Source organism: Oryzias latipes, chromosome 14 (assembly GCF_002234675.1).
Source record: "Oryzias latipes chromosome 14, ASM223467v1".
Lineage (NCBI taxonomy): Eukaryota > Metazoa > Chordata > Actinopteri > Beloniformes > Adrianichthyidae > Oryzias > Oryzias latipes.
In genome coordinates, this window is record NC_019872.2 from 18,734,353 (window position 1) to 18,761,585 (window position 27,233).

At 37.7% G+C, this 27,233-nt stretch overlaps 1 protein-coding gene across 1 annotated transcript in view; it reads right to left on the reverse strand.

Annotated features, from left to right (window-relative positions):
- Window positions 1-7,473: 7,473 nt before the first annotated feature.
- LOC101164584 (fibroblast growth factor 11) overlaps window positions 7,474-27,233 on the reverse strand; it is a 41,179-nt gene continuing 21,419 nt past the window's right edge. Inside the window, exons 2-5 of the mRNA XM_023962578.1 lie at window positions 24,788-24,898; window positions 21,370-21,473; window positions 12,454-12,652; window positions 7,474-12,383 (exon numbers count right to left, since the gene is read on the reverse strand). Of these exons, the coding sequence (XP_023818346.1) occupies window positions 12,247-12,383; window positions 12,454-12,652; window positions 21,370-21,473; window positions 24,788-24,898 (551 nt within the window). The 3' untranslated portion in view covers window positions 7,474-12,246. The remainder of the gene's footprint in view (window positions 12,384-12,453; window positions 12,653-21,369; window positions 21,474-24,787; window positions 24,899-27,233) is intronic.

Here is a 27,233-nt window from a genome sequence, read left to right on the forward strand (position 1 = left end):
GATGACGTCACTGTTTTTCTTTTTTTTCTACGACGCCGCATACCGGAAATGATTTGGTATCAACAACAGCACTGTTTAAGTTTCATCAATCAGCAAAGTAAATACAAGAATTAAAGTCAAATCCTTTATGCATCCGCTACACATAAACTTCTAATATTTGTAGATTCATATTACTTCTGTTCATAAATTATATTGTTCTTTAAACTGCCAGAAAAATGGCATGCTAGCATTATACAACATTTTATATGTACAACATTATTTTTTATCACACTAGTCAAATGCAGTTTTTTGTTTTGTAAGAAAAATTCAAGCCAGAAAAATATCTTCAAAAACAAATAACTCAGTCAAATAAGTCAAATAACTAAACAAAACAGCCCCTGGCAAAAACCAGTCAATTTAAAGTACTACAATTATACCTACTGAATATGAGCTTACTTTTTATATAATTTCGTAAAATAAAAATGTTTTAGTCTGAAGGAGTACTCAGTTTGTATTCTACACATGCATGGTCCATAATATTATTTTACTTATATTTTTTCAATTCAATTTAAGCCACTTTATTTATCCCTGAGGGGCAGATGAAAAAAAAATGACATCACAAAGGTGCATTAGGAAAAACGAAACTAAACCAAACTAAAACCACAATATTATACAGCACTATAATTCCTCGATATGAGGAGAGGCATAATAGTACACAGGTATACTTATGTACACATAAATATACTGAAGTATAATTAATAAGCAAACGTATTTAACAAAATAAACTTCAAGTGTACTACCATTTGCTAAGGGAGTAACAGCCATTTTAATTCATAAACCTTAGTAAAACAAACTTTTAGTGTACTTTTTGCTAAGTATGCTTCAGTAAAAGTATAAAAAGTATGCTATATTGGCTATTTGCATGTAATGTTGGAAGTATACTGACTGAATACTCCTTCAGACTAAATTGAAAGTTTGCAATATATGGTTAGTACATAAAAGTATACCATCTCACTTTTAGTATAGACATTGTATACTTGTTGCACACTTTAATAGGGAACCCCACAATTTTGTGAGATTTCTAGAACACAGAAAAGATTCAAAAACAATTTTTTAAATAAAAGATTTTGGAAATTGCTTATTAATTAAGACTGAATAATATTATTTGGTTATAATTCCAATTTATTTAAAAAAAAAGGAGGATAGAATAGAATGGCCAAAGTTCATCAGATGTTAATTCAATAAATCTCTTAAGAAGCATTCTATTAGACTTATGAGCTTATCTTTTGTATTTTTATAAGCATTATTTATAAGCATTATTTTAGCGTAAAGCTACTTTTCAAATTAAAAATATTTTTCAGTATCAATTTCTAAAATACGATTGTTTTTCATTTTGTAAACAAAGTTTTTTTTTCCTTTTTCTTTCAATAAATGAGAAAAATTAAAGTCTCACACAGTGTTTCAATATGTATTATGCCTGTGTAATACATTTGTAGTATGCCAAAGATGTTTTTTGTAATATTCATTATTAATATTTATTTTTCTAGTTTTTGTAAACAGGCATCAAGTGAGAAAATCGTTAAAGCCTTGTCTTTTATTCTCTTCTTCTTCTTAAATGTGAGCAGAAGTGGCTTCCCGGAAGGATGTTCTTCATGAATATTTTAAGCCCAAAGTTGAATAAAAGACATTTTCTTTTGCACTTTTACCCACTGTATTACATTATCCAGTGCTCCAGACACCCAAGTCTTTGGGAAATATCAGTGATGTAAAAACGTGGGATTACAAAGTATCTTTATTGTGAAACTAAAAATTAAGGTGGGGATGTAGGGAAGAATGCGGAACTGAGCTGGCAGTTTGTTCTCATAACCACAGAAGCCAACAAACTGTAATCTATGCTTTGAGACCTAAAGAGAAAGTCATCTTGCTCACATTTAGTTGGTTAGTTAGTTAGTTTAGTTTTAAGTAAAATAGATTTTAAATGTAAAACATGGGGAAAAATGATCTCCTGACTGCTCTATGTGTCAAATTTCTGCGTTATTTTTAATGCATAAACTTAAACCGTTGTGGGACTTTGGTGAGCAACGGAAGTAGTCCAACCGGTTGTGTCGTGTACTTGTTGTGGCCTGACCTTTCCTGGAAAAAAAGAACATGGTAGCGAGCAAAAACGATAGGGCTGAAAACAAATTTCAGTAAAAAAGTAAATATCTGTGAATGTCTTTTCTGAATACGAGCCGCCATGAGTGGGTTTCAGAATCTTGCCAAAGTGAAACTTCACAGGCTGATACTGACGGTTGTCGCTGAGTCATGTCAAACCAATTCTGCACACAACATTTCCAATTTCAGGTAAGTTTTTTCACTAGTCACATGACTCATCTCAAGAAAAAAGAAGAGACACTTCCAAAACAGGACATGTTAAAGCTATTTATATTCCACAGGGTGTGTCTACTGTCACTGTTCAAGTGTTGTTTTTGACTGTAATCAGGATCAGGATCCAGCCTTTTCTAGTTTTTCTAATGGGATCTGTGTGATTTAACTCCAATTACATCCCTTTGTGAGTCACTTTAAATGTGTTAATCCTGTGAAAAACACCTGAAATCTTCCTTGTTGCATGCTTTTGATGTTCTAAAGAATTGTTTTTGCCTTTATAAACTTTGAAACCAATATATATATAGAAATATCTGGGGATGAAAAATTGACACTCCTGTAGTCTCACCACAGTGAGTCAATATCCTGTTACCCTGTGGCAAAGTTTTTTTCAAAACATTAGCACAAACCAAATGGAAGGTAACTCTGAAGCGAGAGGCTGCCATCTAGTGGTTAATGTGGTAACACCAAGAAAAGGTACTGTTGCTCCTCATTGGTCTCCACACCACAATGCTTGCTTTTATGTTATCAATTATACCCTTAATAAATAAAGCCTTCTATTGTGTCAAAATAGGAGATTTAATTTTTATTAATTAAAAAAAGAACATAATTCATAATGCTGTAAGAAACTATACCATAGATGGAAGGAACTAAAACTCTTGCCTCAGTCATATTCTCATCTGTGAGTCAGACATCCTTAAAGTTTCCAGGTTGTGAATTTGTCATGAACTTCCTGAGACGCAAGGAAACTTCAAAGGGACTCAAGCACAGTAGGATAGAATATTTTTGCTCAGATACCTGTCAGTTTGGTATGTGTCCAGTGTGAACACCACGGGCTAAATCAAGGATGGGCACACTTTTTGACTTGTGGGCCACAAACGTTTTTTAAATTTGACCAGGAGAAGATGAATGACGTGTTTTGGTAACCCACCTCATAAAAAAAGAGAAGAAAAAAAAAACATGTAATCTGGACGAACACAAGCTTTAATTTCGATTGAAGATAAATATATATCTTTTTAAACAGAACATTTTGGAGTTTTTATTTATTTCAAAACTGTGGCTTTTCTTTTGCTCTCGTTTCAGTACCGGTGCACCAATGGGTTGATGTCCACCAGAGAAAAAGCAAACTTAGAGAATTGCAGCGTTCATGTGCTGTTCAAATGATCGAAAAAATGGCTGTCTGACTCAGAAAACCCACATCATCAACAAATCTTTTCCAGCGAAAGTCAATGTATGTGTAGTGAGATGCCTATGGCCTCCGGGCTGCAGTTTGCCCACCTCTGGGCACCTTTTGCGCGTTCTTGAACACATGTTACATGCCCGGTGTGTCTGTAGCTTCAAGGGTGAATGTTAGTGTTAGAGGAGGTCTAGGCAATTGCACAAAACAGGACATACCTGTCTTGTCATTTCTGGGCCCTTTTCAGGTTTACTTTATCAGTCATATTAACCCTTGTGCTGTCTTAGATGAGCCCACCCTTACATTGACGTTTTCTCCCTACCCTGACAAAGGTGGATAAAGGTGGAAAGATTTCATGTAATCCATGGACACCAGTGAAGATCACAAATCATTGAAGAAAAAAGGTTCAGAGCACTGTCTAGTGGGTCTAGATGACCCAATTCCCAATGTTAAAGTGCCTAGGATAGCACAAAGGTTAATTAGCTAAAATGTTTTAAAGCTTACAAACATTTTAATATTTACATAAAAGAAACCCCAAATGCACCTGTTTTTCAGCAGTTTTTTTCCTGAAATGAATTTTGTTTTAGTTGTATTATGAGCTGAAAAGCTACCACTGCGTTTTTATATTTCTATATTTGTGAGGAGACATTGAGCCCAGTCACCTGAAACCTGCAAAAGAAAGCCATTCACATTAGAAGTCCTGCAGCTGTCTGTGGTGCAAAGCAGAGGTAAAAGAAAGGAGTCACTGTTTTAGCAGAAAGAATGGGATGCCTGTTCTTTCAAAAACTTCTGCAGTTTTCCAGGTTGAAACTACAACTAGAAATCTGACCGGTCAATAAAAATCTACATTCATAGAAAAAAAAAACTGGATAAAAGACACAATGAGTTTATAATTTGTGGGACATTTTTGCATGTTTTTGACAACTACGTTTTTGGGATTTGTTCATTCGCGCAATGACCCACAGATTAAACAAGTCGGAAAACTTCAAATGAAGGATAATTCGCTGAAATGATCTTGAAACGGAGGATTTGATTTAATTGCATCTTTTGTTTCATCGGAAGCACCGTAATGAAAGCCATTTGTCATGTTTGTCACCATCCTCATCTGCGCCCTGGGAACTTTAATCCAGTTCTGCAAAAAAAGGTAATTAACGTAAGATGTAGCCTCTTCTGCCCACATTCAATGGAAACATGAAGATGCTGAGAGTAATTGGTTGACGCAGTTTTCACAAGAACTATATTTGGCTTAATGCCTTAATCTGCATTTGCTGCATTAAGAAACGTAAAGCTCTGTTTAGTCGGCGTGTGTTTACTGCGGTTAGTCCTAAATAAATGCAGCTTTCATGCTTTGCGTGAGTTTTGAAAGGCTGCAGTGAAGCATAAGAAGGATCAGAGAGGGGAAAGAAGGCTGTGTGACCCTGACCGCGACCACGTCTCCACGTCGTAAAAGCAGTGACAGCCCAGAGCTCACAATAATCTGCCAGATCAGATTCGGCTCAGCTAGTTCTGAAGGATCATTTGAAGCCTAATTACCAAGCCTGTCAAACATTAACCAACCACAGTTGTTACAGAGAGATTTAATGAGCTTCAGAGAACTAAAAGCTGCCGTTTACTTGCTGATACTTTTCTAGTAAAAATGCTCTGGTTCCGGGAAACGATTTACGACTCTACAGAGATGCACTCATAAACTTTGCATCTTGTTTCAGCTTTTGCTTCCTTTTGAACTACAAATGAGTTTATTTCTCTATGCATGATTGACTTATGCATCATGCGTACATACTCACTGTCCTCTTTTGAAGCACTTATTGTAAAATAAATGTATTTCTTTCTTTTTCTACAGAGAAATAAATAAAGGATGTGAAACATTAGAAAATCTTACTGTTACAAAACCTTTTGTTCAGTTTATTGTTCAGACTCTATTCAGTAAAATATTTTATATTTCAGTGCAACCAAAAAACATTTCCCAAAAGCCTAAAGGCAAGTATACATACTTTTTGGGATGAGTATACATACTTTTTGGGATGAACTTGGTCAAAAGTTAAAATCCAAACTGATCAAGTTTTCATGTATTTCCTGAAAGAATTCTCCTGCTGCTCCTTTAAATCCAGTCTATTGTTGAAAGGATGATTTCTGAAATGTATGGAAATCAGGTAATGTTATAACTGTAAAGGACCCTGATGCTAAACAATTGAGTTTATGTATCATCTATGCCTGTATGAGCATCAATTTGTTTGGGACAACATTCTGCTTTATTTACTTGTGCAATAAGTAACTTTTGTAACATGTGTAACTTACTTTGTGTGTGTGTGTGAATTTTTAGTTCCTACAGAGGTCAAGGTTCACCATTGTTGCTGACTCCGCCTCTTGTAGAGCTGATTTTGAGGCTTCCAGTTCTCCCAATGACCAGGCTGGGAGCAGGGTTTAAAAACTCCCACAACACACTGCTCCAGAGCGCAACTGAATTCCTGAGAGGAATCTGCTGTCTGTCTGGAACTAGGAAGTGTTTCTCTCTTTTCCTTGGATCAGGGACATGGCACACGTGGGGGCTCGTCCGGGATATTTGTCACCCTTGTGCTATCCTAGGCACTTTAACGTTGGGAGTTGGGTCATCTAGACCCACTAGACAGTGCTCTGAACCTTTTTTCTTCAATGATTTGTGATCTTCACTGGTGTACATGGATTACATGAAATCTTTCCACCTTTATCCACCTTTGTCATGGTAAGAATAACACATCAATGCAAGGGTGGGGTCATCTAAGATAGCACAATGGTTAAGGGGTTTAATGCTCGGTTGAGATCTGCTGTTAACTTGGGTGAAGCCTGAGCAGAGAATAACATCAAAATGCTATTTGCTACATGCTATTTTGGTGTAAGTTGGACAGAAGCAGAACCGTAGTGGTTTAATCTTCCAAACATACTCGTTGCAGCTCATCTCATGAGAGGCTTTCACATAAGCTACAGAAACTGCAGTGCCACCCAAGCACTCAGATAACTAAAAAACACAACAGTTTGACCCCACAAGACAGCGCGCTGAAACTTTTTTCTTTAATGAATTGTGATCTTCACTGGTGTCCATGGATTACATGAAATCCTCTTCACCTTTATCCACCTTTGTCATGGTAGGGAGAACATGTCAATGTAAGGGTAGGGTCATAGGATAGCACAAGGGTTAATACAATCCTGTTCAAAATCTGCAGTTAAGAGTAAAGATGTTTCAGTTTAGATCATTTACATTCATGAAGCCTGTAAGGTAATAGGCCCAGCTCGCACTTTAACGCATTACAACCCACAATCCACTTGAGTCTCAGCGCATTAAAAAAAATTACCATTCAGGCTTCATCTAATTTTCATAAAAGCAGAATTCTTTACAGACTTTCTGTGCCATGGAGTGTTGTTATATGTTTACCTTTTTTTTCTAAAGAAAAAAACCTTTAGGCTGAGTGAACTATGAATGTTGAAGATGTCGCACAATCCTGCATGGAGTCTGATAAACAAGAAGACATTAACACCTGGGACAAACCATTTATCTATCTATCTATCTATCTATCTATCTATCTATCTATCTATCTATCTATCTATCTATCTATCTATCTATCTATCTATCTATCTATCTATCTATCTATCTATCTATCTATCTATCTATCTATCTATCTATCTATCTATCTATCTATCTATCTATCTATCTATCTATCTATCTATCTATCTATCTATCTATCTATCTATCTATCTATCTATCTATCTATCTATCTATCTATCTATCTATCTATCTATCTATCTATCTATCTATCTATCTATCTATCTATCTATCTATCTATCTATCTATCTATCCATGCAGGGGTGAATGAAGGTGAAAAGAAAATAAGATGATGACCTTTTATGATGCCTGGAGAAAAAAGCACTACATTTAAAATGAAAGAAACTGAAAAAAAGAAGAAAAAAGCATCAGGGCCACATTTTACAATCATAGAAATATATGTTTGTTTATTGAATAATATTCCAGAATAGGACTCCTCCGTTGATTCATAGGAGTTGTAGTAGAAATGTACACGTTAAATGACAGACATGAAGAGAGGGCGAATCAAGGGCTTGTCTCTTGAGAGAGAGAGTCAACCTTGAGGAGTCACAAGTGCATGCTTCAAGAAAAAAGAAAAAGATTACAATAGTTGCCTGCAGATTTCGATTGAAGTGAGCCTTGTAGGTTTGTTTTCCCTCCTTGAGTCTGGACTGCTAGGTCTCGTTGCATATTGCTGGCTTTTGTCTTGCTGCTTTTTGGAGTGTTCAGAAAAGCTGCAACCATGTGATCTTCTGTTCAATATTGAGGAGTCCAGCATGTCTTTAAATCCCTGCCATCACTCGTGAAGGCGGGGACTGGGGAGTCAGGCCAGCTCTCAGTGGCTGACCAGTACCAAGGCTCACTTTACTTATGGCTTCTTCTTTTTTTCTTCCTTCAAAAACAGAAAACAATTTTTGTGTCTGGAAGACGAGAGGATTGTTTAGAGAGATGGAGAAGTCAACAGTCTGAAAGAGCAAGAGATAAGCCTTTGTGGAACAACCCTGGAAGACTTGCATGACCACCAAGGCACAAGCACAACTAAGTTATTCTGCTGTTTTCACAGGAATTCATTGCATCTGTCACCAAAAACACAGCGGAGCTGCACAGTGGCATTCTGGCTGGAAGAATTTCACTTAGGATTCGTATGAGAGTGGATATGTTTTGGTGCAGACTAAAGGACATACGGTACTACAGGAGAAAAATAAATATGCATAATCCACTTCCTATAAGGTTTGACACAAACAGTGCACAAATACACTATTAACACAAATGCAAACAGGCAGATTTGAGATAATGAAAGTCCATCTGCAGTTTTTCTCTGGAATTATGGAACTCTCAACCATTTTCTCTATTTGGATTCCATTCCTGAACTGATTGATTGGAAACACAACAGAGTTCCCAGGATGTAAAAGTAAAACTCTTTCCATTCCCTACAAAAGCCCTCTCTTTTCTGTACATCAAACAAGAAAAATAAAAACAGCAATTCAGCAACATACAAACATGAAAAAAACAAAAAAAAACATTTAAATTTTGCGCCACATGATGCAATTATAAGTAAATTTCCATGTATTAAGGTTGTATAAGATTGTAGTTGTATGAAGGAGTCACCACAATGATGAAATTCTTTAAAAGAAAATTAGTAAAGCAATAGAAACTTTTATTTCTCCTCCAACTAATATGAAACCAGTTTGGTGGATTTTCTTAGAAAACTCTCAGAGCACACTTTAACGAAAAAACTACAAAAGAAACAAAGCATAGCTCTTTTTTTCATTGCAGGTTATAAAAACGCCCGTTAAAGTTGTTTGCAGTGACTTATTTGTTAAAGTCGACTCTAAAACACGTTAGGTTGTACTTATTGTAATGTATCTTTGGGTTCTTTAACATTTGGGATGAAATGACGATGCCTAAAATTTGCTAAGACCACCTCAATCCTATTGACTCAACGTTCAAAAGCCTGTCTAAACCCTTTCTCAGGTGACTGCCTGAACACCTGGAGGGTGGAACATTTTTCCAGTTTTTCAAGTTTATGAAAATGTTTTTGTTCCGTCTAAAACTTTTGTATTTTCTTACAAATACGTGTGGGTGCTCTTTTTAATTAATTTGTTTTTTCAAACTATATTTTTGAGTCCAGATATGTTCATAGAGTCTAAAATGGACTTTTAAATGTCTTTTGTTTTTTGCAGCAATAGCAGGGTGGAAGTTTGACTTTTAGTATTGATATTTACTTTTGTTTGAGTCATGTGCTTTTTTTTTTGATTCACACATGCAACTGTAGAGGGTAACAATAAGTGCTGGAAATTAAACCCATTGCAGATTTTGGACCAGAATAACAACTTTAAAAGTCAATTTTGGGTTTTTGACCTCCTACGACAAGACAGCTGCACTTTCCACCTGTTTCACATTGCTTTTGAGTTTTACGCTTCTTATTCTAAATCTTTTTCAAAAGAAATCATTCCTTTTTTCCCCCACATGATTCAATATTTACAGCTTTCCCTGTTCTTGCCTTATCTACTTGCAAAATCAACATGAAACAACTTGCTGTTGCATTCCTTCAGACTGACACAAAATACAGTAAGGCCCGGCAGCTTTCATGTGCGGAAAAACCTGTATTTGACATTAAGTTACATCCAACTCAGGATTACTTTGAAATATGTGCACTTTATTATACGAAAAAAAAGATGAATATTTTTGGTTCAATCTGCACCTTGAAATTCCTGTAAGGGTTTTTGAAAAATGTATATGCAGATTCTTTGATTACAGAACTGGAAAATTTAGATTTTATTTGTCTACAACTTGCCATTAGAATTGGAATATTCTCCCGGCCACAAAAGTGTGCCGAGCCTCACCTTCATGATCCTATCCACACGTTGCCTCCCAACTGCTGAACCTCTTCTCCTGTGTACCTTCCTTATCAACATTCCTGAAGAATTCACCTGCTAATCCCTCACTCTTTCCAAACAACCGCCTTCAAGCCGTAGCCTCTTTGCAATTCTGCTCACAAATTCTGACTTTCTTTCACCCTCGACACATTTGGATAGCCCTCGTTTCACATCCGGTTACCATCACCTCTTTGGGACACAGTTACAAATTCAAATGCAATTCATGGTAACCCCTATTTTTCAACTTTTCTAGGGTTACAGTTTTGGATGTAACAATGAATCGATAAATTGAATAATTGATTTTTGTTTGTCCGATCCAACCAAATTGATCTGTCTGAGACAAGTTAATGAAATCGTATTGACCTTAACCATTATAAAATTGTTTCACAATGAAATAAATTGATTATAATCAATATTGAAAAATACCATTTTCCAATATTCCAATATTTTCCAATAGGCACGGTGGGTAAAAATGACCAACACACATGTCATGACAGCAAAAAATGTTTAAGCCATCATTCCAGTCCAAACACTTTGAATTTAGAAAAGACATGTGACCATACAGTGTGGTAGAATGTTCAAATAATGTTCCTTTTGGATTGTTTTGATTTACACTTGAATATCTTGCAAAAAATACAAGGGAAACTTCTCTTGCACTGTTCAGTAGCCAGGTATTTATCTCTGAGTCACACTGCTGGAATATTAGGCTAAAGATGTCCTGGATCAATTTTTGGTCAGTGAAAAATCAACCAAAATCGACTATGAATCGGATCGGTAACCACAAATCATGATATGAATCGAGTCATTGTTAAAATGAATCGTTACACCCCTAGTTCCAGTGTTATAATTCCTGACAGACAGAAAGAAAGGGGCCTAGTTGCAGTCTTTTTTAATGGTGTCCATGCATGCTCTTTGTTTAATGGGGGAACTGAGTTTTTTTAGTGGTTTTCATATGTGCAGCTCTCACAAACTCTGTCTGACCTGGAATCCCGCCTCATGCTGCACTAAAGCTTTCCAAAAGAAAAAAAGAAAAATAGATGCCCACATTAGAAGAAATTTGTTGTTTCTTTGACTGAAGGGCAAACAGGGAGCGATCTCCTCTTCTTAGTTACTTTCAAGCGAGCACAGACTCTGAATGCACGGCCACAGACACCCACTCACACGAGGTTAAGCACACCCAGACATTCATTCAGATGACTCCATTCTTCATAGCAATTCTTCCAAGGTGATTTAATAAAGCCAGTGAGTGGATAAGCTAGTAGACATTATCAGAATAACAAGTGCAGCAGCTCACAGGCTCTCTGGCTTTGATGTGGGGCTTCAAGCTCGCCTTTATGCTGACAGCAGATGCTGAGTGAAGTAAATGTTGCTGTTCCCTTCAGGTTTCTCAGCTCAGATCCGTCCCGGGCTTGACTTTAGTCCCAGTTGCTTATTTGCACCCTTTATCAAGTCAGCACACACACTCACTGATCTCTTTTCTCCTATTTGAATTGACCTTTTGGAATTGCTTTGAAAAATCCTCCTTATTAAGATGTTTGTTGACATGAATTTACTTGAACCATTTGTAATTCTATTTCTACTTTTTCGTCATTTTTTTGTGAAGAAAATAATCCTCATTTTTAGTGTCATCGTAAGGCATTTTCATGCTCATGCTTTTAGTCATATTGTCATAAAAAAGTCTCCTTTTGAGCATCGTTCTTATCAAATCATAATCAAGGACACAGATGAAAATCAAAACCCAACTGATTGGTTTTAGTTCTAATGCGATTAACTGTAAAAGATCGAGTCTGACTGCAAATTGCTTTGCAGCCTAATCTGGTTCATCTGACTTTGAACTTCACTTGACCCTGATGGTTTGCTTTTGCTGGTAGGTGGATGCTGACAGCTTGGCCACAGGGTCTCCACCTTCTGTGCAGATAAAGGGCCTCGTGGTTAGGGGGGATGATGCAGCAAAGAAATCAATTCATCTGACAGACAAAAATCCAAGATGGGGGAAAAAGGAGCATTAAAAAGTCACAGAAGACACTGAAATAATAAAATGGACTACAGGGGGTGTGGTCCTGGTTGTGATGCTAGGCTGCTTCAGATGAGGGCGGGGTCTCCCTTCCTGCTGATGGACTGCTGACCCTTTTGCTCCTCAATGAATTGCAGTGCACTTGTGGGATGTGGCGTTGGGGATGGGGGGTGGGGGGTTGGAGCACCCTTTCGTGCCATCCTCACTGCCTCGTGGACAGCTGTGTTTCCAGTGTCACTGCTGCCCTTCATCCCAGCCTCCTCCTCCTCCTCCTCCTGTGCTAGGAAGCATCCGCCCTGGGAGCTTCTTTCTGTCCGTTCTTTAGGGTTGGTGAATCTGACGTCCTCACTGTCTTCCGAGGAGGACTCACTGGCTCGGTGGTGAGCTCGTGGAGAGATGGCTCCTTATACATCGCAACTGTATGAGAAAGAGGAAGCCGGTTACCATGGTGATGGTAACCGGAAAACACCCCACAAAGGACGCAAACCTTCTATGACTTTAGGCACAAAGTGTGCCGCTCCCTTGGTCTTCTTTACCCGATTGCCCTTCATGATTTGACCATCTCGGTTGATACCAATATACCAGGAGCGGCCAGACTGGGTCTGACGATAGAGCATGGATGAGTACGTGACATAGTAGTTCTCAAACACGCTCTCTTTGAACTTACACTCGGGGGTGAAGTTCTCCTGGAAGAAAATATTAAAAGAGGAAACAAAGACAAATTATTCTTCAAAAATCCATCTTAAAAGAGCGTTAAGAGCACAAAGATGCTTGTGGTAATAAGGACATAGAAATAACATGAGCTTTTATCAAAGGAAAAAAAAACCTGCAGACAAAATAACTGTTCAATGTCATGTAGGATTTACTGTATAAAAATGCTTTTTTTGGGCTCAAAACAGATTCAAACAGAACATCAACAACTTAGAGAAGCCAAAACAAGAAAGAATTGATTAAGAGAAGCAGAGACCTGCTGAGACAACCAAAATACTGGATTTTCAAAAGTAAAAGGCACATTTAAAAGTCTTCATTTAAAAAATAAATAAAAATAAATAAAACTATACAGCTTGTCTGTGAAGACTCTCATTCATCCAGGTTGATTCCATCACTGTAGTAGGTTTAAAAGTTGTCATCTGGACTTGGTTTTTAAAGTTGATAAAGGCTTTGTCAATCCTGAAATAGCTCTTTTACCAGCTATTTCAGATTTAACAAAGCCTTTTGGATAAGAGGTGAAATGTTTTCAACTTTACAAACCAAGTCCAGATGACAAATTTTAAACCCACTACTGTAACTATACACCTTAAATTCCAAAGCACCTTATACATGGATTCAATCTAGTTGCTGATATTAAAGAGATTTTGAGAGGTAAAAGGCGCTCTATCAAAATTTTTGGTGGGGTGTTTTTGTAAATATACGTTTATTTTAGCTGTATCAGTCTGGTGTTTTACGTGTATGTAGCACTAACTACGGAAGAGGATTAGGGCCGTGGAGAGAAAAAAAAAAGGGCACAAAAAATTCTGACTCTAATCTCAGAATTCTGCCTTTAAACTCAGAATTCTGATTTTATTCTGACTTTAATTTTAAAGTCAGAATTCTAACTTTAATCTCAGAATTCTGGGCTACTGGCGCATGTGAGCCACATCCACCAGCACTGCAGAGTCTGAGGAGCTGCAGGAGTTAAACCAACAAAATTGACATCTGTACATGTCTTTTTACATGATCAAGGTTTACCAGAGGAGGTCATTTCGCTACTGGAAGAACCGAGGGTAAGTAAAAAAAAAATTGTTTTAAACTGGTTCTTGTAAATGAACGGGCAGCAGGCTATGCTAGCATTTTGCATCAGCCATGCAGGGCTTTGCATAGCTGGTGCAAAAAAGGCTTTGTGATATGTTAGCACCCCCATTGTCGTGCCCGTTTATATCAACAACTACCTTATAAGTTCGTTTTTTTATAGCCTTCAGAAAATACTCTCTACATATGTCTAACAGATTGTCGTGTTTTACTATGCATGATACCCACCGATCTTTAGTTTAAACTTTAACATTCAGTTTTCAGCCTTCTCTTCACGTGACACGTTCTCTCTTTTATTATCCCATTGTCAAACAAACACTCTGCAAACGACGGTCCCCCGTCACTGAATCATACCCTTTCATAACATTTAATACAATATAGTTTTTGTTATTCTGTATATGCTTTGTGTGGTGCTATCACTGCTGTCAAGCGATCTTCATTTTTTTTTTTTTGTCTTTTTTTCTTGTTTATAGGTGCGATAGTACATATCTGAGAATACCTGCAGATAACTGACATACCTTTTCCTTCTAATTTGACTTTATTTCTTATTTTCTATTCATCTTCGGAACCCGTTTTGTCCCAAAATGGGTCACAGGGCTGCTGGAGCCTATCCCAGCCTCTTATTTCATATGTGAAATTTAAAGAAATATGTATAATTAAACACATTTTTTCTCATTATTTTGTTACTTACTTTTAATTTTCAGTATTTCCATAACAGATGCATCAAATGATAGTAACCTAAGATCAAAAGTATTAAATCAACTAAAATTCAGTCCCTTGCATTACATGTGTTAGTTCTGCCCTTGTAAACAATGTTGGCAACTCCTGTTTAACTCACCCATATGGTAAAAAAAAAGGTGTTATGGTGCCAACTGAAGGAAGTAGCTCACAGGCCTCCATAGTTCTGGGATTAAAGACAGAATTCTGACTTTTTTCTCAGAATTCTGAGATTAAAGTCAGAATTCTGAGTTTAAAGTCAGAATTTTCTATGCCTTTTTTTTTCTTTGTCCATGGCCCTAATCCTCTTCCGTACACTAACACACACAGCAACCACATCATTCCAAACCTGGATTCTCCTTTAAAGCTCAACACTTTCTATTTTGTGTTCTTGCATACATTACTGAAGGCAATAATGGAGTCTTCTACTTTTTGAGTTTTCTACAATACAAATAACAACACACATGTAGGGTAAAAAGTGCTAAAAGAAAAGTAGTTTTTTTCTATAACACAGAGAATGCAACTTTTGATTAAGTACTGAGACAAATTGAGCTCAAAACAGTCGGAAGGACTCTCCAATCTATCGAAGGACTGATTTGCATTTGTTTGGGCTGTTTAGAATCCAAGTTAACTCTTGTGCTATCCTAGGCACTTTAACGTTGGGAGTTGGGTCATCTAGACCCACTAGACAGTGCTCTGAACCTTTTTTCTTCAATGATTTGTGATCTTCACTGGTGTCCATGGATTACATGAAATCTTTCCACCTTTATCCACCTTTGTCATGGTAGGGAGAACACGTCAATGTAAGGGTGGGGTCATAGGATAGCACAAGGGTTAATCAAACTAAAACCCTTTTTCCTGAAATGTTCTTAAAAAAAGGAACATTTTGGCTGAAGCAGCCGCGTTTTCTGACAGTTATCTATGACTGATTAAATCTGAAATAACACAGTCAAATGAAATGAATTTGATTAAATCCATTACTTAAGACAGGCCTTGTAAATGACCATGCCCCAGCCACACCTTCCTCCCCTCTGTCCAGAGCATTTATTGAGCTCTGCTCAACTGCTGAAATTAACCAGTGGAGACAGATATACATCTCTTGGTGTGCATCAGGGTCTGGTCTCGACAGGTTCCTTCCCCTGTCAGGAAGCAGAGACAATCTCCTGGATTGATTGAGTCAGTGCAGCAGGGCAGAAATGGCTGAGTGCCGAATTTCTCAGGGAGCCAGGAATTCAGAGCTAGGTCCAAGTTTAGTGGAGACTGAACGGTGCAACAGACTTCCAGTTTCACACATACAAGTCATGATTTTATTCATCACAGCGTCCTTCTTAAGCTCAGATGGTGTCAAAGGTACAGTGGCCCTAAATTTAATAAAATTCAATTTTATTTATATAGCCCAATACTACAAGAATAGTCGTCTCAGTGGGCTTCATACCGGTGATTGTATAGTAACCATGAAATAAGTCACAAAATTCAACAGGTAATGGCTAAACTAAACTTAACAGACTAAGCTAAACTCGGCATCCCTGCCCTTAGACCCTCATCTCAGTCAGGAAAAACTCCTATAAAAAATGGATTGGGGAAAGAAACAAAAAAAAGAAAAAACCTCAGGGATGTCCACATGAAGGAGGGATCCTCTCCCCGGATGGACAGACGATGTAGCAGAACTGTTGGAGAAGAATTAGCTTATCTAACTCTACAACTACATGTTTGAATTGTGTAATAGATGGGCTTCATCCAGCCCCAAGCTGAAGTGCAAATCAAACCAACAAATCATTCAATACAAAAACACATTAAAAATAACAACGACAATAAAAAAGCAAAACGCAATTCCAAAACAAGTAGAATAAAAATTTAACATTTCGGAAAACTAAATTAAATTAAAAAAATTAAAGCGAAATATATAAAAACCAAAACACAACAAGAAATGGTTTCTTTTTGTGCTTCATTCTTTAACATTTTATTTTGATATCTGGAAATCAACTTTGCTTTCCAAAATATTTTTTTATGTAGGTACTATAGAACATCAAAGACCGGATCATGTTTGAGCATAATTTTAACTGAAAGTTATTTGGCATGAAGTGACTGGATGTGCTCCGTACTAATCATAAAACTTTTATTCGTAAGCAGACATTAAAGACTTATTTGAAAAAACTCAAATGTTATCATCTAATCAGTAATGCCTCCTAGTACCTACATTTTCTTTATATTTCTTGTATTTTGTTATTTTATTTAGATTTCTTGAAATAACTACAACTTTCTGAAAATTTTCCTTTTTTCTTCATTTAATTGTTTTGGAATTGTGTTTTGGTTTCTAGAATTTTGTTTTAATATCTAGAAAGTTTTTTGGTTTGTTATTATTTTTTTTGTTGTTGTTGTTCTGATCTTTGATTTGTTTTTGCATTGCATGATTTGTTGGTGTGATTTGCACTTCAGGGCCACCGTTCGCAGGACTTTCTTTGTCATCTATGAATGCCCAATTGCTCCTTGCAGCCAATGTTTGTTCCACAAATGTTTTCCCACCCTTTGGGAAAAAAAAAAAAACGTGCCTAAAAAAAAGCACAACACATTCCATCCCGCCAGGCGGGGTTATTTTAAGATCTACTGACAGGTTTGATATCTTCTGCTGCGCTAAGGCAGAGGACGGGATCGATAGATGATCCGTGTCATTCATTATTAATCAGGCCAGAAAGTAAGAAGGGTGGGAAGCGTGGGTGACAGAAGAAGGGAAAGTGGGGAAGACAGGAAGGAGAGCAGGGATCACTCAGAGAGGACACAGGAGTTGCCGGATAATAAAGCCGATTGAGGGGAGAGCAAAAAAGGTGAGGCCTCTCCCGACCTTAAGCTTCAAGGCTGACACTTTTGTCCCTCTTGAAAGAGGAGCCATCACTTCAGCAAAACATCCTTCAGCCACACATCTGACGTGACACCGCAGATAACCCCTCTCCCAAGTCCTCCTATAATTGCCCTTCATAATAACTCTCCTGAAATTAGTCTAAAGATAGACAGATTTGATATTTCACTCCAGGAGTCTCCGAAGGGCTGGAGAGGAAAATCAAAACATTTTGCAAGCATGGAAAAGATAGTAAAATAAATCATTCTTATGATATAGAGCAGACTTTTCGACGTTTCCACCACGCTCACTTGCACAGATGAATAATGGCTGTCGATGTGGGGCACATTTTTGAGATGAGGGACGAGGGAATATTTCCATCCAAACAGTGGACTCTAGGCCTGGAAGTTAATCAAAACCTCCCTCTTTACCCATGTTCTGAGATTCAGGGTAAATGATTTTATTCCCTTCTGCTTGCCTCAAGCCAGAAATTTGAATGACAGTAGATGAGAGAGGTAATGTGTAACGTCCGTGCCGAGAATCCCTAAGACGGGAAAAACCTTTTTGTGATGCAGAGTATTATCTCAATCCTGCCTCCCCACACGCATCAGCTCCCTCTTCATCCCTGGTGCCTGATTACATCTATTCTGCTTCAGGAAGCTTCATGCAGCCATGCACTGGAAGTGTACTTACTGCAAAACAGACAGAAAAGCTCCTAAATTACAGGCAAGGAGCTCCCTGAAGTAACTAACATCTTCAACTAATAAGAGTTTAATGAACAGAAATAAATGTTGTGGCTCTGACTAATGTTCTATATCTTGTTTATTTTCATTTTGAAATGCACTCCCCTGCATGAAATCTAAGCTCCTGAGCGAAAATGTTGACATCCTTGCAAGAATTGGCACGCAGTACCCAATGTGGACAGCAGGGGTCATGGGTTTTCCACGTCTTGCGACTGTCCCATCAGCACACAGTGTGATCTGTGAACTGCTGTGAAATCTGCCCAGCTGCAGTGAAGCCACCACACTCCCAGAGCACGGAGTCACTGCTGCAGCAATCCACAGGGCGACGGGAAGCCTATTCAGTCCTGTCAGTGAAAGGTGGTTGATGTGGCTGCGGAGCCACACGTAAATGCACAATTACATAAGTCAGACAGGCACAGATGTGCTTATGAAGACGGCTTTACCCCGGCTGACACCGGCAATTAATACTGTCTGGCAGAACACATGTATGGTCTGTCCACAGTGCTCTCAAACACGCCATGAAGCTCACATGACAAGGACACAGTGGATGATGATGATGATGAGGTGCAAGTACTTATGGCTTTGCTGAGCTGATGGACAACATGAGGGCTGTGTCAATACAAGGCCTTAGTACCACTTCAGCTCTTAAACATCTCATTTTGTCAACTCTAACAGAGAAATCCTGAAGGAAATGAATTAGATTGATTATTAAAATCATTTATATACTGTAGTAAATAAAACACAACAAGACACAATATTGATCTGACATGGGGACCATTTAGAAAAGTTCAAAGATTTGATGCAAAAATAAAATATACAGAAAAATAATAATTTATCAATAATTATTATTTTCAGAATTTGCCAACATGCTGTTTTAAAAAATTATTTTTCCAATGCCCCCCTTTACTAAAAGTAAGGGCAGAAGACATTAAACATTTAGAAATAAAAGAAAAAAAACAAAGTATATGAACAAAACCTAAATTACTATCTATTTTGTCATGAGTTCTTTCTTTCCGATGATGTTTGCTGTTATTAATTTCTTGTTTCTCACAAATATATATATATATATATATATTTTTTTTTACTGAAAGGAAATATTGTGCTTTATTCATTCAGTCTGTCACAGGGTCACACATATCACACACCCATGCACACTCACATTCACACCTGTGGACAATTTGGAGTGACCAATTAACCTATGAAGCATGTTTTTGGACGGTGGGAGAAAGCCGGAGTCCCCGGAGAAAACCCACGCATGCATGGGGAGAACAGCCAAACTCCACACAGAAAGGTCAGTGTGAGGCAAGAGCGCTAACCACGGCGCCACCGTGCAGACAATACTGTGCTTAAAAAAGTCAAATAATGGGTCAGTTAAGAACGCCGTTCTTTAAAAAAAAAGTTTTACTAAAACCAAATTAACCCGCTATTACTGTCTATGTAGCAAAATGCTATAGCAAAAGAAAATACTTTTTTTTGTAACAACCCATCAAGGACATCTGTACTGTGTTTGGCATGATATTAGTGCTGTTTTTTTCAAGAAAAATATGATGGAAAACACAAAAACTGCCATGAATGGAGTGCACTGTCCTGTGATAGCAAAGTGACATGAGTTCTTATCCAGAGTGCTGATGGGTTTTATTTGATTTAAGCTTTACATTGAAAGAAATTTAAACCTGCAAAGGCTTGTAAAATGTATTTTGAAAGCAATTTTACTATTGACCTTTTTACACCATATGTTCTGCACTATAAAGCGCACTATAAAGCCTTATTTTTAATTCTAAAAAGGGGAGAGGGCCTTTTAATCTGGAGCGCATAATCAGGGCGGTGGCAGCAGACTGGCAACAGCTCTGATTGGACAATATGTAAATGTCTCCGGACATTGGCTGTCCACATAGTGCCACCGGGCGGCTGGGGGGTATATAAAAAGTGGGCCATTCTGCACCAGTGGTCATTCACACCTCATATTTTGAGAACACATTATAATCTTGTCCAGTTATAACTTTACACATTTTTTGACATGCCTCCCATGAAACCCAGCAAGGACAAAGCCCAAGCATCCAAAACGAAGGTCCAAGCGGTCCAAGCACCGCAGGGGTCTTCATCGGATGAAGAGCGTTAATGCATCAATGCTGTCTCACCATTTATATGCAGGACCCACAGTGGCAGGGGATCACCTTTGTCAACAGCCCTCATTGGTGCAGGGGGGCGATATAAAATCGGCCCATCATCAGGCGATTTTGGGGACTTTGGAGACCCTCCAATTAGTCAATTATTGCACTGCTGCCTTCCTGCCACCGACCTGTCACTGGACTGCCATCACACAACTTCAAAAGGTGCCCCGGACGGTCAAAGAATTATCCAGTTGCCGTAAAATTGTACCTTTTTCTTAATACCTCCGAGGCCACCAAGCAGCTTGTGCCTGCGGCCTCCTGGTTACCAATGCCGCCAAATTGGCTAAAAAACTTGTATGTAGGTCACAGCGCTATGGCATTTTGGGATGTGTGACCGTAGCCTTGTCTCTGACTTTTGTCTCACTTAATGTGCCTTATAGTTTGGTGCGTCTTATATTTGACACAAGTTCAAAGACAGCGTATTCATAGTGCGGAAAATAGGCTATACATCGACAGGCACTGCTCTTAAAATGAGCTTTAGTACACATGCCACTGTTTAACAGACTCTGAGGCAGTAGCCAGGGATACTTGTTTTCTGTTTACCATCTGCCAATAAATAAGAACAGAGCCATTTATTGTTATAGGGATTGAATCTTCCATCCTCTGTTTTACCGAGCGTATGACATGTCTTACCTCTGGTCTCTGGAATAATACTGAGCTTTGTTCAGCAATAGAGTTTAGTTGACTGCACCTAAGCGATCACACTAGCAGCTCTTTATCGATCGAACATTATTGGATATGACACTAATGGCCATTAACTGTTATCCTTATAATTTTACAAATATAGTCCTAAGGCTATTAGACATTCATATTCAAATTTATATCAAAATATTTTGTAGACTGAGGCTGATAATAAAACTTCCACAATGAGGATCACTGTGGAAGCTCAAATACATTTAATCTTTTGAAACATTATGACAGAGACATACAAATGAAAAACAAAAGGCCACCTGTAAAGAAAAACATCACTTCTAACATGTCAGCATCTGTCTTCAAAGTCTGTCCAGCCCTGTCCATGCACAGACAGAAGTTTTCTCCGCGAGGACGCTGAACATCAGAACTTTTCCTGCAGAAATGATGAAGCACCAGCATGTTTTTGGACTAGCTTCACTGCCTTATGTGGGTTTGTTTGGTCCATGAGGAACACTTACCGAGGTATAGAGGTATCCTTCACCGTTCATGGCAAGGTACAGCCCTGTTTTTGTCCCTTGAATTGCAACAATCCGCAGTCCCACAGGAATTAAGTTGAACTGAGCTAAATCGGGGAGTAAAGCAGAAGAAGATAACGCAAAGACAGGCATTATTAAGGGAAAGCCAGTTGACTGGGAAATCAAACATATTCTGCCATTTCCGTTGCATTGTCAATGATGTTCTCTCAGAATTAACATTCCCAAAAGTGTCTCACCTTTGTTGTGCTTCCTGGTGTCTCAATATTTGGATAATAAATACAGAGGATGCTAAAGCATGGCTAAAAGAATGGCAGCAAATGTGCGTAGATCCATTATGCCCTTTTATTAAAATAGGATCGTACCACCTGATTTAAGGGACAAGGGCTCAATGGGAAAATATTTAACAATTCTTTTTGGGAAAAAGCCCAGTATCTGAAGGTCAAAACAAATTACACATATTCTCAGCTGATACAAATGATTCCTTTAAATGACTTTTAGATATTGAGTTGGAGTTTGAACTAGAATCAAACTTTAAGATCCAATTATTTCTTCTCTAGAGAGAAAAAAACACTTAATTGCCAAACTTTGACAGCCAGTTTGACAAGAAGTCCCGTCCCATTTCCAACACAAAAATAGCCATGTTAATTCAGGCAAATTTGACAGGTGAGCTGAGAAAGTTTTTACATTGTTCTTGACTCTTCCGCCTCCGTGCTCCATATAAGACTTTAGTTTGGTTTAGTTAAGGCCTTAAATTGCAGGGCTGACTTCACCAAAAGATGGAAGATTTTAGCTAATTTTTAAGGTTTGGTAAAAGTTGCATATCTTTTTTTGTTTTTTCTAGAGGAAACATTCAGTAAGGTATCTAGTCCAGGAGTCTGCAACCTTCAAAACTTAGTCATTTGGTTTAATTTCTCTGTGACCACAACCCAGAAGGTTCACCCTTTAGAAAAATAAGACGCTAATTTGTATTTAGGTTACTGTGACTATTATCATAACTATGAACAAACTACCAGTTTTTTTATGAAAAACATTAATAAGGATAATTATTTTATAATATGAAATAGTTTTGGCAGGGGTTCCCATGACTTCCTTTCAAAATAAATAAAAGACATCCTATACCACTAAGAACATCTCAATGCAGCGAAAGTAATAGCAGGTAGTGTGATGTAAGTAGTGATTAACCCTTGTGCTATCTTAGATGACCCCACACTTACATTGACGTGTTCTCCCTACCATGACAAAGGTGGATAAAGGTGGAAAGATTTCATGTAATCCATGGACACCAGTGAAGATCTCAAATCATTGAAGAAAAAAGGTTCAGCGCACTGTCTAGTGGGTCTAGATGACCCAACTCGCAATGGTAACGTGCCTAGGATAGCACAAGGGTTACAAAGAGAAAAAAAACAATGCACAGTTTATTCTATTTCTGCTGGTGCATCTCAGTCAGAAATTCATAAATTTAACAAATTAAAATCAAATTAGAGCTATTTAAGTTAGCCTTACTGTATCTTTCAGACTATATGGCTCCCTTAAAATCCTTGAATTTTGTTCAATAATATAATGGCTCAAGTATGAATTCTGGTTTTGCTTACTGACCTCAATTTAATTGGAAATCTGTCAAGAAGTTAAACTTTGGTAAACGATAAAGCTGTACCACGATGGACTGTTGGAGCATTATGGCTACTGTAGTCAGGAGCCTGGAGGTGTAGTACATTTTGTGCTTCAACTGTTTTGTTTTGTAGATTAGCCAAAAAAATATGTTAATGTTTAAAATAAAAAAGCATTTTCTTTTTCGTCAACCAGAGAGCAACAAGGGGGGGGGGGGGGGGGGGGGGGCACAAAGAGCCACATGTGGCTCCGGAGCATAAGGTTGCAGACCCCTGATCCGGGCCATACCTCATCTTAACCCTTGTGCTATCCTAGACACTTTACAATAGGGAGTTGGGTCATCTAGACCCACTAGACAGTGCGCTGAACCTTTTTTCTTCAATGATTTGTGATCTTCACTGGTGTCCATGGATTACATGAAATCTTTCCACCTTTATCCACCTTTGTCATGGTAGGGAGAACACGTCAATGTAAGGGTGGGGTCATAGGATAGCACAAGGGTTATAGATGAAAGCTACACCGTTTATACACCTGTAAAGTTGTTTTGTCATTTCTATATTTTTAAGCCTTTTTTTCCCCATTGCCCATGATGTAAGGAAGAAAGAGGCAGCGTACAAGTCATAAGAGCATCACAGGACCACACAACGAGATACCAGCAAGAATTCTAAAACTTGGTCTTAAAAATACATTATTTTATTATGTTCACATTTTTAGGGCACAAAAAGGAGAAAATTTAGAAAAATGCCAAATAACCTCAGCATAAATTTGAATATAAACTCTGAAACTGAATGGTAAATTCTATAAGTAGGACAACATGGAGCATCGTTGAAGGTTGCAAAACCTGCATGTCGACTGATTCAAAATTTTCTTGAGAAAAAACGTCCTTTAGAAAGGCTACTTTTGGCAAAAACCAACTGAACGTATTGAGAACAGACATGTCAGTGCTGATAACTGAGTTAGGTTTTGGTTCAGGGTTAGGGGTATTGGGAGCTAAAGGAATATTGGAACTTTACAGTTACCTAAATTAAGTGTCACAATCCTCAGAGTATAAACAATCCTTTAACCCTTGTGCTATCCTATGGGGTTAAGATGACCATTGAGGTGTTCTCCCTACCATGACAAAGGTGGATAAAGGTGGAAAGATTTCATGTCATCCATGGACACCAGTGAAGATCACAAATGATTAAAGAAAAGAGTTCAGCTTTGTGGGGTTGTTGTTGTTGTTGTTGTGGGGTCTAGATGACCTCACTCCCAATGTCAAAGTACCTAGGATAGCACAAGGGTTAAATCAAGAAAGAAGTTACAATGTATCTCCCCCAAAAAGGAGATGCTGGTAATGAATACACTCAAGCAGTTTTTGGAACATAACCTGTATGTTCAACAACTAAGGTTTTGACATTTACCTGCCATAAAAACAGAAAAGACAAGGTCCTGTTTGAGCTTAATTTAAATATAAATTCAAATCCAAATATAAAACAATATTAGGGCATACAGATATTAGAAATGTAAAGTTAAACCTTTTTACTTTGAAGAGACTAGGAATTGACTTGCAAGTTTAACACATGATTTATTTCATTCAACAGTCAGTTTATTATGTTTTGTTATTATTATTATTTTTTTTGGGAAGAGTAGCTGCATTGTTTTATTTTGAAATTCTATATTGCTTTATTTTGAAACTTTTCAACTTTTTTTTCACCCACTCTTGACATAACTGTTGCCACACCAATCTAACAAGGCATTTTGTTGCTATCTTATATAAGTGTGTCGTCTCAGGGGGGTGAAAATAACTTACAGAAAGAGCTGCCTTCATCCTTTGTGCTGCCAATGGAGCCATCAGGAAGCATCTGCAGGTAGAAGCCATGCTGACTGAAGAGCCGGGTAACAATGCCTTTCAGCTGTGGCTCTGCATGGGTGCACAGAAAAGCAACATTTCATCAGACACATGCTGCTGCCAGAGAACGACAACTTCCAATGATGTACAGAGGCTACAAAACAAAGGTGCATGTAAGTTAAAAACCATTAACTATAAATATAATGTGCTAAATATTATATTCAATAGTGCCCCCTAACCCTATATTTGCGTCAATATAAACATAAAATGCTCAACCAAAAACAAGATCCAGAGAATAGATACAGAATAAATAATATCAACTCAATTGAAGAAAGCTCATGGAGTTCAAGTTTACATTTACCGTAATTTGGTTTTCGACAGATGGTAGAAAAATATTTGTTTTAATCAACATTGAACAACATAGAGCAGGGGTGTCAAACTCATTTTCACTGAGGGCCACATCAGCGTAGTAGCTGTCCTCAAAGGGCCAGATATAACTTACACATGTAACTAAATGGAATGAAAAATAAATAAAACTACTCTTTAATGTTAAATTACTCAATATTTATGAATTATAACTTTTTAAAGTGACAATTACAGTTGCATAAAAACACAGCTTTTTACTGTAGCAACCCTTTTCAATTTTGTCCGCTAATTAAAACCCACATAACTCCATTAATGAAGGATCAAACTGTCCAAGTGAATAACGAAAAATAACATAAAACTGAACTGAAAAGAACATGTCTTACAAGTGTAACATTTACACGTGTAACATTTTACAAAAAAGGCTGCACACAGCCTTGCATTCAATTGATGGTTTGATGACAACAATTTGTCTGCGTACACACACATAAGACCTGCAAATATTGAATAATTACAACAGTAACTACACATAAATAATATGTAATCAACAAAAAAATATATTTCAAGGAATTAAAAACGTTTATGCTCTCGTGGGCCACATGCAATGACATGGTGGGCCACATTTGGCCCGCAGGCCTTGAGTTTGACACATGTGCCATAGAGTATAGCCCAGTGGCTTATGCAGAAGTAAAACTGACAATCCTATGAAAACAAAACAAAAATAAATAACAAAGAACAACATTTTTCCAAAAATTTGGACCCAAAGATTTAAAATTCATGAGATGTTTTGTAATATAAAAATTGATGGAAATTTTCCAAAGATCTTTAGTTTAAATCAATTTAAATTAAATAAACAAACATATAAACTGGCTTGAGGGTTAAGGCAGTTGGAGGGGATTCATGTTTCGAGGCTGTTTGTGGGTTTCTGGCTTTTTCCTGCAGGGGAAGCTTCTGCTTTAACAGCTCTGGGAAAAAAAGGCTGTTCCTTAATGGGTCAAACTACTACATAAGGTGAAGAAAATGAAAGTGGCCACAAGTATTTATTAGACATTACCGGTTTCTGGACTGTTAAGCTACGTTCATGTCACTCTTGTCAATGCCTGTTGCAGCAACCACTTCAAATGAAAAGTCTATGTAAACACATGTAAATCCCCACATCAGGCTTCTGGGTACAAAACTCGCACGTTAATTTGTTGCCACGTACGTTTGTACGACCATTTTCGTGTTTTAAGTACAAAACATGCACATCAACGTGGGTTGAAAGGTAAGCCAGGACTCTGATTTGGTAGTGACATAGATGGATGGTATCATTTTTCTGTAACGGAAGTGCCAACTGTTTGAAAATTGATCATGGAGGAGAAGTGAATAATTGCAGTTTGTGCCCCACTGGAATTTTATGACACCAAGTCTTTTATTTATTGGAATGGAGCAGTGAGAGGAAAAAGTCTGGTGCAAGATTCAAGAGATTTGCACCGCTTTGACATTTCGCACCAAGCCCTTCTGAACTGTAGGTGGTGAACATACACTATTAAACAGTAGAAAAAGAACCTGTCTAAAGACGCGTTCAAGAATGCGTGTCACATGCCTGCTTGAACGTAGCATTACAGCTGTCAAAGTCACCAATGGTCACATGTACTCTCAAAAGTCCCATTTTCACTTTCAGTGGGGAACAAGGCTTACCAGTAAATAAAATAAAATAAAATAAAATACCCCCCTCACCTAGTTTTTGCAAAAAAGACATAGTTTAAAAATTATGTGTTTAACTTTCCACAACTCTAAAACAACATTGCCATGAGGCTCTTCTTTTGTTTTTGGTCTTAAAATAATCTCTGTCATGCACAGGAGCTCCTTTGCACGCCGTTACATCTGTGTACAGAATTTTCCCAGAACACCGCTGGCATGTTAATTAATACCGCTGCCATAATAAAACACACAACACACAATAGTCAGAAGTGTGTTTGCCTTCCACTGCAAAAAAGATACATGAAGAAGTGGACTAAATGAGAGTCATTGGAGCTTACTGTACTTTCAGTGACGTGACTTC